Here is a 15,858-nt window from a genome sequence, read left to right on the forward strand (position 1 = left end):
ATTAAATTTCAATGGACAACATGAGTACAACAAATTCCATCAATCAAAATCAAATCTTTCTCTTCGAGATCTATAACCTTTCTTCTTCGATGATTTTTCTTTTTGTAATGCTCCATATCTAGAATTAGAAATGCAGATACCTCGATATTCTCTTGCATCTCCTATAATTTTATTTGTCACGAATATTTTTTACACTAATCCCTTCTCACTCATGTTTAATTTTAAAATTTGAACTACAAAAATACATCTTGTTGACAAAGATGATAATTTTTAATTATTTTAAATATTTCTTAATTATACCTTCACATTTTCAAGATCTTTTATTTAGATGTGATTTTAGTTCATTCATCATTCCCTTCTAAAATCGAGTTGCATTTTTCTCACTACTATAAATTTGTCTTCCCATGGCACAACTTTTTCTTTCTATTCTCATTCATTTCATTTCTTCCTCTCATCTTTTTAGCCACTTCTAATTCTTTTTGTTCCCATTTAATTTCTCTCTCATTCCCCCCTTTTTTCGGTCTGTTTATCTCTCTAGAATGCAAATTCGGATTTTTCGCCGTTAAATTTTTTGCATTGAAACTACCATGGAAGTTCCGACCATTCTTTGCCGGGAACCCATCTCGGAACCGCTGGGAAACTTCGCCGGCCGGAGCTCCACAGGTTCAAGAATTGTTCGGATTTCAATGACTGACCCGGATGCTACTGACTCGTCATCCAGTGACGAAGATGCGCTGAATTTCACGCGCCGCCGTGTGAAGCGGTACGAAGTTGAGTTTACTATCGGAACGGCGGCGGACGGCGGTGGTGTTCGGAAGTTGAAGAGGAAGAGGAAGGCGGTGGGTAATGTGAGGAAATTTCGGGGTGTCCGACGGCGGCCGTGGGGAAAATGGGCGGCGGAGATACGAGACTCCGGCCGCCGTGTACGACTGTGGTTGGGGACTTACGACACGGCGGAGGAGGCCGCCATGGTGTATGACAACGCTGCCGTGAAGCTTCGAGGACCGGCGGCTTTAACCAACTTCCCCACTCATCTGCCGCCGTCACTTACCGGCGAAGACCCATCGTCTCCGACGAATATCTCTTCTCCGACGTCGGTCCTTTACAGAACCCAGTTCTCCGGATGTTCACCGTCTTACCGAGCCACCGCAACCGGCTGTGCCGTCGACGAATCGCCGGTGGTCGATTGCCCCTTCTCCGACGACATATTCAAATCGATTCTCTTGGAATCGCCTCTGTTTCCAGAGTACCAAACAACTCTCATACCAGAAACACCATGGATCGGCGGAGGCGGCGACGCTGGCTCTAGCGAATTGGTGGCGGCGGCGGGGTCCGACGAAAGAGCAGAAGATCATGATTATTTTGAAGAAATTTTGATGGGGTCAGATCCTTTGGTGGTCCTATGAGTAATTCAGTGAGTGACGCTTCAGAGTAATCGGAAAATGTGCCGCCGCCGGCCTGCTTATGCAGATTTTCTTCCGGCCGCCGCAATGGAATCTTTCTTTAGTCGGTGTTTTTCTAGAAAAATCAATTTTGAATAATATTATATAATTTTTCTTTAAAATTTTATTTTTTAAGTTAAAAAAATAGACAAAAGCTATGAGATCGAACCATTCATCTTTGGGATGATAATATGTTCTCGAGTTTACTTTTAAAATTTATTTACGCTTAGTAATGGTTCTTATTTTTGTTTTTCAGTTTTTTTACTCTATATATATATATATATATATATCTTTTGTAATAAGAAATCTAGTCTTTTTTTATTCTAAAAGCAAATATAAGGTAGAAATTTTGGCATTCGAATCGGTAGGTTTATATTTACTCTTATTATAATGTATATTAGTGTGTTATATATCATTAGTTCGTATAGATTGATATTTAGTTGGACATTATATCAGTTGAGCTACGTTTTTATTGTCCTAAAAAATAATTTAGATGCTAAAATATACCATATACTAAATGAAATTTAAATTCATTTCACATCAAAACTTCTAACATAAATACAAATGCTTGATTTTATCATTTCTAACGCAGTAACATTCATTAAATGGCCCTACCAAAGCGAATTTAGGTGGGGTTAATTAATTAATGTGAGTAATGATAAAACTTTCCTTTTGACTTGATTAAAAACTCTTAATTTGATGTTGAGTTTTAATGGTATGGTCTTAGAAAAAAAAATGTTACCTTTGGTTAGTGACTATTTCTCATTACTTTTTTAAATGACCATTTGATAGAGAAATATTCACAAAGCTCCGAAAGTTGTTTGAGTGAATGAGAAATGGAATATAAATTTAAGAAAAATCAAAATGTTTAAATATAATTTGAATAAACAACTATAGTTATTCAATAAAATTACTAAGTTTACTATATATATATATATATATTTTTAGAACAAAATATTAAATTTTTACTCAACCAGAGACTCAGCTCAATAATGATCGTCATGTACTTTTTAGTAAGATTTGAAATTTAAATCTATATTTCATATTTTTCATATATTAAAAGATAGATATAAACAATATCAAACATACCGTGTTGTTAACTAATTCTTATTATGACTATTTACAAAAATAGCTCTCAAGTTTAATCCAAAGGTTTAGCAAATGAGAGAAACTCATGAAGAATGAGTCAAAGGGAGATCAAAAGAATTTGAATGAGAATTTAGCTAAGTAATTAATTAATTAAGCTTGATTAAGGAAGAAAATGATGATTAGGTGAACGTAATTTGCCTCTATATATGATAATTGACATTGGACAACGTCAAAAGCTATATGCAATTTTTTGGGTACTTATTTTCATTTTTTTGGTACTTTTACTCAAACATGTTCCCACATGGTGATTACTTTTTTTTTTTTTTTATCCCAATTTCCATGTTTATGGGTTTAATTACGATAATAAATTTTTTATGGTCGAACGAACCTAATTCAACGATAATTGACATATATTATCTCAGGTGGAATTGAAAGTTTTAAATTTTCATACCTTCACTTGTTTTCTATACTTAAAAAGATGATAATGGATCTTTGAATCAAATCATATATCGAAGTTGCAGTTTTAGTGAACTCAAACAATCTTAGTTAAGTGACAATGAATCTGATTCGACTCAACCGTGAAATACTTGAGTTGGATTGACGCAAGTTATTGACGAGACTTTTGTTTCAAATTTATTTTATTTTTATAATAGTGAAGGTATAAAATATTGGTCTTCTAAGTTTTTTTTTTTTTTTTAAAGAAATAAAAAATCAAGATTTTAAAAAACATAGATCTCATAGAAGGATTACACATTGAAGCTTCTATAAATTTAAAATATTTTATGTCTGAAAATAAATAAATAAAATAAGAAAAAATTGATCCTTTTTCCTTCAAATTTTAGGTTAGTTTTTTAAAAAAATATATTTTTTAAAATTAAATTATTATTATTATTATTTTTTTAAAAAAAAAAACACATGGGTATGGTGGAAGTATGGTCTATAAATTTGATAAGAAAAAAAAATTAAAACAAAAAAACAAAATGGGCAATTAACAAGTTTAAATTTTAAACAATTTACAGTATAACAAATAGAGACAGAAATTTATAGTAAAAAATCCATATTACATTCCTTCATTATTTTTCATAAAGAAATGTTTAAATATGATGTGGGATCTGAAATAAAAATAGTGGGGAAAAAAATTAGTACTGCATAAGTATCATACTCATTTTATTTACATTAGAATTATATCTTCCTAAATATTAATGTCAGGAGGTTACGTAATATTTTAAAAAATACTTACATGACAAATAATAAAAAGGGTGAAAATTTTCTTGAAAATAGTATATATTATCATTGTGAAAAAATTTCCATCAATCTCAAAATTTTTCAATAGGGGAAATTGTCCCACCATTTCGACGAAATTTCGAAATTTTGAAGAAAAAAAAATTATTTTTTCCCATTTTGAAGAAGTTTCGATAAATCTCGATGATTTGGGAAAAATAATTAGGAAAATTTTTAAAATTTCAAGAAAATTCTTAATTTTTCTTTTGGAAATTAGCTACATTAACTCAGTATAATTTTTTCAATTTTATAATTTTGATTACACACAATTGTATAGTTTCACACACCAATATTATTTCCAATTAAGGACAAATCAATATTATTTCCAACTAAGGACAAATCTTTTTTAATGTGCTGCCTTTTCTAATTTCCAACTTTTCTCATTTTTCAACTTTATTTTAATTTGTAACTTTTTATTTTTAAAGAAATTGAATTTGAAAAAAACCACAAAAAATAACCTATTTTTATTTTTAACCTCACTTAAATTTTCACATCATTTTACTTCAAAATTGGAATGTTATGTTTTTTCCTCTTTTACCATCCAAAACTTCATTTTTATTTCATATAACCTCAAAATATTCCTGAATTTTATATTATTTTGCAATTATTTTCTATTTCTTATTTTAAATTATAAATTATGCTATCACATCAACATTTACACAGACATTTACAATATATACATCTAAATATTATCTTACTTTATAGAAATGATGATTAAAAACTATCAACTAATTAAGCAACAATCAAAGTTTTATTTATTAATTATAACATTTTCCATCTATTTCTATCAATATCAATATTTCCATAAGACGGGCCTCAATATTTTCCTTGTATATTACTATATATTGATTTGGTTTGGTTCAGTTTGGTCCGGTTTTGGATTTGATTTTTTTTTTTTTTTTTTTTTTTAAGATTTAAGTGATGATGAAATATAGGAATAAAAAATGCGTAGGTAAATGATTCCGGGGAGCGTGGGGATGGTGATGGGGGAAGGGGTCCAATGGGGTTTGGTATAATGCTTGCCGGTTGGTAGAACAAAATGGGAGATTTAAACCTAGACATTTTAAAATTATTTATAGGATAAATATCAATTTCTACTCCTAAATTTTGGTGTTACATCAATTTGAATCTTAAACTAATAAATGTATCGATTTAAAGTATGAACTTTGTGAATTGTATCAATTTAAATCTTGAACTTTCATAATTATATCAATTTAAACTCTCTATTATGTATTACTTGGATACATTTATGAATGTTCGAAGTTTAAATTGATATATCTATAAAAATTCAGGATTTACATTGATACACGTATGAAAGTTCATCTTTAAATTGATATAATCATTAGTTTAGGATTTAAATTGATATAAATTTCAAAGTTTAGGATTTAAATTGATACAATCTTTAAAATTTGAAGTTCAAATTGATACAATTTTCTTGATTTAGGGTTTAAATCGATACAATCTTCAAAGTTTAAAAATATAAATTGATATTTGATCTTATTTATATTCCATTTTAAAATTATTTTCTTAATATTATATTGATTTCTTTAAAAATACACTTAAATTCTAAATCAAAATTTAAAAACAAAATCAAAATTTTTAAAATATATATTTTGTTTAATTTTAAAAGATTGGCTTAAAAATAGGTATTGTAAGAATACTATAAGCAAAAGTAGACTTAATATTAAAAGGACAAAAACAAAAATGTTAATAAACGAGGCTTATTTATCATTTTTTATGTATTATATAGATGCTCATACCTCTGATTTTGTTTGTGAAGAAACTGTCTCTTGTTTAGTTTCAAAATCATTAACTCTTTTAGATTTTGTTTAATAACTATTTCATTTTTTATTTCCATTATCTCATTCATAATACTTTCTAATTATGTTTTTAAAAAAATCACGTTTTAAAAAACTGAAAGTAGTTTTTAAAATCTTTTTTTTTTTGTTAGAATTTATTAAAAATTTAAGTATTTCTTTGAGATAAGCAAAAATCATAATTAAAAAATTGAGAGAAAATAAATATTAAATTTAAAGACACAATCGTTATCAAACCAACCTTAAAACTTTTCCTATTTTGTGCTTCCCTTCACTTGCTCTCTCTTTTTGTTTCTTTTCCAATGTAGGAATGACAAAAAATTTTACAACTAGATATAAAAAAATGACGAACAAATTCTCATAGGATCCAAATATTATTGGTGGAGTCTTGTTTCGCTCTTTCTTCCAACTTAAAGAAAGGAATTGATTTTATTTCGGGAGACTAAGTACTTGTTGGGTATGTCCCAACAAATGGAATGGAAAATCTCCATACCAAACATGGATAAGGATGAGGTCGAGATCTAAATGTAGTTTCGAGTTTGGAGTTTGGAGGAAGATCAATATAAATTTTTTCTGTAATTTTTTCTCTCCTTCATTGTTATATATTTTTTTATTGTAACATTGTGCCTATGAAACAAGAATCTAAGTTCTAATTAGAAACTGTTTGAAAATTTTAAGTGTTAAATGGAAAAAAAAGCATTTTGAGAATCCCACGTAGTTAAGATTGGGAAGTAAAACCTCCTTTATATACCTCACCTTGAGTTATAGAATTGGGACTCAAGGGGTATCCATATTTTAGAGGGAGTGAGGAGACCCACAAATGTAGGTATCGTGGAGATCCCACTTACGTGCCGTTGTTCGAACGGAGCGAGTTGTGTGTGTGATTTTTTTTATATTAAAAATAGTTATTTTTTATTTTTTTACTTTTTTATTATTAAATAAAAGAAAGAGTGGTCTTCACGCAACTTACGTCGTCTTACGCGCACGTTCTGCAACCGAGACTTTCATCAATCTTCACAACTCATTTTCCACAGTCTCTCTCGATTCCGTCTGATTTTGTCACTTTCCGTTTTGGTTTTTAGAACATCACAGTCTTGAATGGTGTGAGTTTTCCAGTAGGGTACAATGTAGCTTCAATCAAGACTATATTCAGGTTGTTTTATCCTAGGGACGACGTGACAATTCGTAGAGCTGCTTGCACATTTGAACAGAGTCATGAAATGTCTTAAGAGAGCGAGATTCGCGACTTAACAAGTTTATGTTTTGCAGATTTCATTTTCTGACTACTGTTATTCGTGATCATTCGTACCTGTCATCTTTTGTCCATCAAAATATAGCGGTTTCAACCGAAACATTCGAAATTTTAAATAATTGGTATCAGAGTTTTTCTCATTCGTTGAGAAGTAAAGAAAGTTGTCAAAAAAAAAGGGAAAAAAAGGCAAATGATACTAAGGATGATGATTTGAAACCCACTCAAAGTTTATTGTCAAATGGAAAGTGCCCTATGTGGATGAATATCGCCCTCGAGACCCAATGATTGTTTTGTTGGTGTAACCATCGATCTTGTGATTTGTCGATGGAGAGAAGAAAATGAAGAAATGAAGGAGAAGGATAGAAGAAGAGAAAAATAAATTAAAATACGACAAAAATGATAAATCAACCTAAATTAATATAAAATCAATCAAAGTTGCTACATCATTAAAAAAAAAAAAAAAAAAATTTAAAAACCCACCTTATTGGCGAAATATCTACCTCAAACTCAAGGACAAAATATGTGTTTTGTCATATTTTCTTTCACTTCTGGTCTTAACTAATTTATCTTTTTAAATTTTCTTCATGCACACTCACATTTTTTTTTTTTTTTTTAAATTTCAATTTTGTTCTTGCACTATCAACTATTTTAGTCACTAAAATTTTGAATTAATATCTATTTTAATCTTTAAACTTCTAAAAATTAATTATTTTAGTCATTATCTTTATTTTTCTATTTTAAAATTCATTAATGATGTAAATTCGTGTGTATATTGACATGTTAATATAAGCATGATTTCAAGTCACATAGAATAGAGACGAACTCTAGATTAAAAAATAAATCATAATGGATTGAATGGAAAATAAAAGTAGTAAAATTTAGATTATATTTTTTCTAATAGTTTCTCTCTATACATGCTCACTTTGTAATTTCATTTGGTCTCATCTTAGTCTTTTAGTAAATTTACCAATTTTCATATGTGCAGTTTCTCGATTCAAAAAATAATTGTTAAAGCAATATTAATTATTCAATTTTTAATTAGACAAAATAAAATATTTTATCATCTAAGCTATTCTTACCATAAAAATGATTTTGATCCAATCACTTCACGCTCTTTAAAACACTTTTTGAGAAGAGATAATAACACCTGATATCTTCACAAAAATAAATAAATAAATAAAATAACCCCAAAAACATTTGATACCATGTAAAAGGTACACATTTTAATGCAAGTTGCAATAAAAGTGATTTTTTTTTTTTTGACCTTTTTTTCCTTTGAACAATAACACTTTTATGCATTATTTAAGGAGCGGTTTGTTTAGCCGGTATGCAAACGCCCTTTTAAAACATGAATTTTCTAGATTTTTTAGTTGAGGGTATGTCTATTTTACTTTTTTGTCATTCCTTTTCATTTTATTTTACATATATATCATTTTTATGTGCATTATATAATTAAAAATATATTGTCAACCATGTATATCATATCTTTTTAGTTATATTATCATTCTTATTATTTTTAGAAATATATTTATATTTATATTTAAATTAATATTTATTTTATAAAAAATTTAAATTATGATTTATTATTTTGCTGAGAAAAATAACATATAAAAATTATATAAATTGTACTATTTTTAAAAGAAATTCATATTGATAAAAACAAATATGTTACAAAAATTCAAATTATATCAAATTAATTATAAAATAATAAATAGTCGTAAGAATATTCTTGAAATTTTATGTAAATTTAAGACATTCCCGAGTAGAAATTCTACGAAACAAATACAATCATCAAAATACTTCAGATATCTATAAAAATATTCCTACAAATAAATATGGTAATCTAAAATGGTCAGATATCTATAATTCCAAATATATATAATTTCAATCATCTAAATTCGAGTTATTTACCTTCCAACAAAACAAACAACCCTAAAGTTTTTTTTTGGTTCCCATGTGGCATCTTGTCTTGCTTCTCTTTACATTTTCCAATGCCTTCTGTATTTCCTTCCAAAATTATTAAATTCACTTTAATTTGTTGTGTCAATTTTTTTTATTTAAATATTCTTAAAAAATTGTTTTGAACCCACTACATTGGTTGACTTGTTCATTTTTTTAGTTCAAAACCATATGGAGTATGTAATTTTAATGCTTAATCTTTTGATAGAGAGGATAGATGTATTAGAAATTATAGTTACGTACAATTTGACTACTCAAAATACATATATTTTCGTAATTCAATTGCTATAATGCTACATAATCATTAATTGATACGATAAATATGTTATATAAGTATAGTTTACAGATCAATCCATTACAAAATTTAGAAACAATATTTAAATTTGTTTAAAGTCTCAAAATCTAAATAGATAAACACTAAAAGCTCATAACTTAACCTACAATAATAGTTTTTAGATGAAGGAAAACTAATAACGAGGCTATTTTAGTGTTGACCTAATAAATGTTTAAAATATTGATGTCAATGTCGATGAAAATATCAAAGTTTTAATTTTACGAAAATTTGATAGACACACCAATAAAAATTCGATTTTGATGGACATTTCTAGAAATAGTAAATAAATATTTTATGAATTTTAAACAAGTTAACGTGTCTATTATTTATATTATATCTATATTAGTGATATTTTGTTGTTTAATTATTATATTTCGTAATTTTTTTTTTCAATGTAATGAAAATATCGATTCATCACTCATGTCCATATTGAATCCACGAAAATATAAAAATATCAATATGTCGATACAAATTTAATATATAGACCTAATATGGGTTGCTTGAAGAAAGCCATTGGGCATTATGCATTTTTATGTGGATTAAGGTTTCACCATAAATACAAAATAAATAATAATAATGATAAAATAGTGGACCTATGGAGACAGTCGGTCCTCCTCTACGTGTCACGTGCGTAGCGCCTGATCATAAATCTTAAAAGATTGTCCACAATAAAAGCTTCAATTGGTCTGTCCGACTGTCCCTTAGCCATGTGTTCACAAATTACAAAATAGAAATTAGGCCCTTAAACTTTTACAAATGTTAAAATTAGACCATTGAACTTACAATAAATATATAAATTAGACCCATAAATAATAAAAATTGAACTCATAAACTTGTATAAATGTTGCGATTTATATAATTATGTAAGTTTGAAAGTCCAGTGTGACCAAAGTTTGATACTTACATAGGTTTATAGGCTTAATTTTTAAATTGGAAAACTATTTACAACTACCACAATACTTTGCGGTGATTTTTGCAAGTTTTCTAATATTTTTCTTTTTTTTTTTTCTAGACAATCGTTTGAATAATTTTAGGGTCCGTTTGGATTGACTTGAGAAAAAATTGTTTTTTTTAAAAAAACTCATTTTTATCTAAATATTTTTTTTTTTATAAAAATTGATTAAAATATACTTGAAGACTTATCTTTGAGTGGTTGTCAGAAACTCAGTTTATTTTCAAATGATTCATTTTCTAAATTAAACAATTGAAAATATATTCTAAACATATCTTTAATCACTACAATTTGATTGTATAATTTGTAGTTTAATTTTTTTTAATCAATTTTACTATATAAATTTTTTAAATGTCCATTTTAGTTTCGAACTCCAATGAATATAATTCATTTACTCTCATTTTTTCAATCAAAATTTTGATAAAATACTACAAACAATTGTTTTTTCTTTCTTTTTTTTAATATAGAAAGAACAATGTATGAAAGGGATTGTGAAATTGAAATTTGATTACAATTTTTGTAAATATAGACTAAGATCGTTAAAAGAACGAAAAATAATATTTATTTTAAATTATAAGTTTATATGCTTGGTCTAACTTTTAAAAAATGTAAAATATTGTTCACGAGCTTTTAATGTCATGTCAAATAGTTAGATGAACTTTAGAATGTCTCATAAATTCTTAAACATTTAATTTTATGTCTATTGAGTATTTTAACTTTAAAAAGTGTCTAATAAATTTAATTTTTTTTTTTAATTTTGTACCTAATAGGTCCATAAAATTGTTCAGTTTTGAATCTAATGGATCTATTTTACATTTTTTTTTTCAAAATTCACATAAGTACCAAACATAAGATTTAAATTTTAGAGTTTTATTAGATGCACAATTCAATTTTATATCAATCAATTATCATTTTATCATGTCAAAGATGTATTAGATACAACATAAAATTTTGAGACTTATTAGATATAAGATTGACAGTTAAAAAACATACAAGACGCTTTAAAAAATTTATGAACCAAATAGTTCAAACACCAAACTTGTGATTCAATATAATATTTAAACTATATATATTAAATTCTATGCTAAGTTATAACAATATCTTTAAACTTTCCCCCTCTCTCTAAAATACTCCTATTCTTTCAAAAGATGCGATATTACCTTCTTAATTTTCATAAACGTTTTAAAATTATTATCAAAGTATAAATCCTCTGAAATTTCAAACAAGGATTGAATTTACAACTATGGCCTGATGACCTGAAACTATGCAATGATATAAATTTTTTTATTTTAGGTCACCTTCCACACCATTTAATATCTCAATTTCTGTCCAAAATTTTATAAAGTTTCTACTCTAGATGTATATCTTTAAACATTTATGAAAGTTGATTGAAAATATTGCAACTTTTGGAAGGTGAAGATATTGATGTTGGCTAAAATAGCCCTAAGGTGTGATCATCCAAGAATCAAGCTTGTGAATCTTTTATTAGAATAACGTGTTTTATAGCAGAGAGGAAAAACTCATGTTTATAGAATTTATTATAAGTGGGGATAGAAGAGGAATTAATCATATTCGCCCTTCATTGGATATTTTTTAAACAAATGAAAAGGTTGAATAATAAATTTTTGTAGGGAATATTACCCTTTTGATCTATAGATTTTTTTTTGTCTAGTTTCCATTTGGTCTATAGGTTTCAAAATATTATATTTTTATTACTTAAGTTTTGAGTTTGACTTCAGTTTAGTCCCTACGTTTCAAAATGTTATAATTTTACATTTTGACATTTGAGTTTTTTTCCTTTCTATTTGGTCTAAGATTTAAGATTTACGGTCTTAATCTCAATATTCACTAAATAATCATTCTCAATCTTTAATGCTAACATTTATTTTTTAATTTAAAAGTACTACAATAATTATGATTAATTATTTTCACTATTTTTCATAACTAAACGAATTAAATTTCAAATTTCAAATTAATTAGTAGTGACAAAGGCTAAAATTAAGTATTTAATTTAAAAAAATGACATTGAAAATAGTAAATTTGAAAAGTATATTTAAAAAAAAACTCAAAATAAAACTGTAACAGTTTAAAACTTATTATAAAAACTACGGACATATATCGATTTATATTTTAAACTTTAGGTATTGTAACAATTTAAACCTTAAACTAATAATTGTATCAATTTAAATCCTGAATATTGGAGTTGTATCAATTTGAAATCCAAATTAATAATTGTATCAATTTAAACCCCAAACTTTTATAAGTGTATGAATTTAAACCATTAACTTTAATAATTGTATCAAATTAAACCCCCAATTGTATATTATTTGGATACATTTATGAAAGTTCAATGTTTAAATTATTATATTTATGAAAATTCAGGGTTTAAATTGATACATTTATAAAAGAGTTTTAATCGATACAATTACTAGTTTAGGGTTTAAATTGATACAACTCCCAAAGTTCAAGATTTAAATTGATACAACCTCCAAAGTTTAGGATTTAAATTGATACAATTCTTAGTTTAAGGATTAAATTAATATGGTTTTCAAAGTTTAGGAGTATAAATTGATATTTGTCCTAAAACTAAATAAAAACAACACCCAAAATTTGGCTTTAATTGCTCAAAAGTCCCATTTAAAGGTCTAAAATGACAAATAACCAAGTTTTTGAAAGAAAAAAAAAGAAGTCAAATGCTCATTTGTTGATGTCATGATTATGTGAAATTACATTATTACCCTTCTTTTTTTTCTTTTTCTTATTTTTCTTCGATGTGGGAAATCTTCCTTTGCACATCGTCTTATTCTTCTCCGACTTCTTCTCCTTTGTACATCTTCTTCTTCTTCTCTGGCACGACAAGTCAATGCAAGTAGCTCCAATGTGACCAACTTCAATGAGCAAGAGACGAGAGAGAGGAGTAATTTTGTGAGTGAGGAAACAAAAAGAGAGCAAGATGAGCGAAACTGAGAGATACAATGATTTGCGAATGATAAAAAGAAGAAAGAGCGAGACGAGCTAGAACGAGAGACATAGTGATTTATAAGTGAAAAAAGAAGAGAGGGAGATACTACTTTTCCGCATGCATATGAGTATATTTTGATAATTTTACCCCAATTTGACGTCAAGAAATGATTATTCAACAATTTTTAAAAAATCGAATCATTTCATATATATATATATATATCTAATTTTTGAGTCATCTATCCGATAGATTTTAAAAATGTAGAGAAAAAGAAAAAGAAAAAAGAAAAAAGAAAAAAGAAGATAGTTTTTCTCTATGCCGTGATGGACGGTTGTCCGAAAGTTAGGAGTAGGATGAGAGGGTTCTAGAAAGCGTGGGCCGTGGGGGCGTTTAGACCACTCGAAACTTCAAACGGCCGTGTTTCTTTGGTTTTCCACCTCTCATTTCCACCCCCCTTTCTTCATACGCCAAAACAAACGCCTTCACACAACTTTCCCATTCATGACCAAATAACACTCTCCCCATATACAATTTCTTTCTCTTTTCTTTCTTTTTAGAAAAATACAAATTCTAGAGGTACAAATTGAAGTTATGATAATTAGTTAAGCTATGTTTCAATAAAATTGATACTTTTACTAAATATTTAAATTATAAAAAATAAAGTAGCTTAAAATAATATTTTAGTTCCTATACCTTTATTTGACAAATTTTACTCTATACTTCTAAAGTTATTTCTTATTCAAATAATAATAATAATAAGGTTTAAATCCTATTTTAGTCCCTAAATTTTGAATTTTGTTCTATTTTGATCCTTAAACTTTAAAAAACATTCGTTTTAGTTCCTAAACTTTTTAAAAGTAGTTATTGTGATCCCTACTATTAAAATTATGTTGACTCTTCAATCGAAATGTGAGGAATCTTGTATTTTTTTGTGACTGGGCTCTAGATGTATTGAGCAAGATAAATATAAAGTAAAATGCCAACAATCAACACGCCAAAATACTAAACCATCGAAATCTTGAATTTGAAATAACCTTTGAATTCTCCTGCTTTGTCACCTGATTCAAAATTGAAACTTTTGATTTTTTTAGTGTATTTAACTTATTTGATAGCTCAGTCATCCAAAAATACAAGTCACCTCATAATTTTGTTAAGAAGTTAACAAAATCTTAATATATTAGGGACCAAAATAACTTTTTTTTTTCCTTTTTAAGTTGAGAGACTAAAACGAACATTTTCAAAAGTTTACGAATCAAAATAAAACAATATTCAAAGTTTAGGAAATAAAACGAGCATTTTTAAAAATTTAGGGACTAAAATATAACATTATTCAAAGTTTAGAGACTGAAATAAGATTTAATATAATGGGAACGTTAATGGCGACTAAATTGTTTAAGGAAGAAAATTTACAACAAACAAACTACATAGACTAATTTTAAAATTTAATTGAAAGTATATTGATTAAAAATAAATATTTAATGATATAAGAGCTCGAATACAATCATATCTAAAATGTAAAGACTAAAATAGTATTTCAATAAAACAAAATTTTGGTTATTTCAATTGTCGAGTTATATTAAATTGAAACGTCTATATATTTTTGTTTGGAAAAAAACGTATTGATGTCTTTAGGGACAACTCATGAATTTTATTTTTATTTTTTACTTCCTTATTCGTGTCACATTTCATGCCAATTCCCATTTAATAGAAATTTATAGTTAAAAAAAAAAATAGTATGATTGAAGGTAAATACAAGCATAGTTTAGCGATTTAGACACAAAACTTTTGTATCAAATATCTAAATCCCCACACCAATTAAATTCCAATTTTCACCTGCAATTAAACTTGGGGAAAAAAAAAAAAAAAAGACACATCTCCACCTCATGCTGTATTCTAGAAAAATAATTTCATTTTTTTTAATAAAAATTAATTAAAATATAATTGAAAAATTATTTCAGTAGTTGTCAAACACTTCAATTCCTTAAAACATGATTTATTTCTAAAATTGAACGTTTGAAAATGTATTTCAAATACTCTCGAAGAGTGTATACTGACAACTTAGATAGGCCTATTAATATACAAAGATTAATAATATACGGACTAATATTTATGAAGTAAAAAAGTTAAATAGACAAAACTATTGAAAATTTTTAAATGTATGAAATGTATAGTTTGATAGAATATCAATATTTCTAAATAGATTAAGATTGATTGAAGAGTTAAAATATTTGAAATAAAAAACAACAATAAATATTTTAAATGATAAAATTGTTGAAAATATTCTTAAGTATAGTAAAACGTCTATCTTTTAGTGATAGGTCGTGATAAATATCTATATGTAGATAATATATGTCTATCACGATCTATCACAAATAAATAGTGACATTTTGTTATATTTGTAAATAAGTTTTTCATTTTTTTATTTGAAAATCGTCCATAGTTAAAAGAGAATAAATATTTTTGTGTACACAAATCATAAATTGAAAATAGAATATTTAAACATCCAAGGAAAAAAATGGGGCAATTACAATTTTAATTAAAAATAAATCGAATATTTGGAGTGTGTCTCTCATTTATGGTTTTTTGCAAACATGACAAATCCCACCCATGCGACCATGATTCACTGACTCCCGCTTGGAATTTGATTGTTATCTGATTTTTATGTGATTGTTATGTAATTGCTATCTGATTTTCATTTGATATTTGTTGTTATATGATTGTTATCTGATTACTATATGATATACTAATGAATTATTGTTTGACTACTATT

General features: G+C 26.9%; 1 protein-coding gene across 1 annotated transcript; it reads left to right on the forward strand.

The window, feature by feature from the left end:
- Positions 1-442: 442 nt before the first annotated feature.
- On the forward strand, positions 443-1,698 carry LOC120068090 (ethylene-responsive transcription factor CRF1). The gene has a single exon (XM_039019786.1). The coding sequence runs from the start codon at positions 588-590 to the stop codon at positions 1,404-1,406; it is 819 nt and encodes a 272-aa protein (XP_038875714.1). The 5' UTR covers positions 443-587; the 3' UTR covers positions 1,407-1,698.
- Positions 1,699-15,858: the final 14,160 nt, after the last annotated feature.

Source organism: Benincasa hispida, chromosome 12, assembly GCF_009727055.1.
Source record: "Benincasa hispida cultivar B227 chromosome 12, ASM972705v1, whole genome shotgun sequence".
NCBI classification, from domain to species: Eukaryota; Viridiplantae; Streptophyta; class Magnoliopsida; order Cucurbitales; family Cucurbitaceae; genus Benincasa; species Benincasa hispida.

Excerpts from the sequence above, each read along its gene's own strand:
- LOC120068090 (XM_039019786.1), top strand. The coding sequence starts at position 588 with ATGGAAGTTCCGACCATTCTTTGCCGGGAACCCATCTCGGAACCGCTG.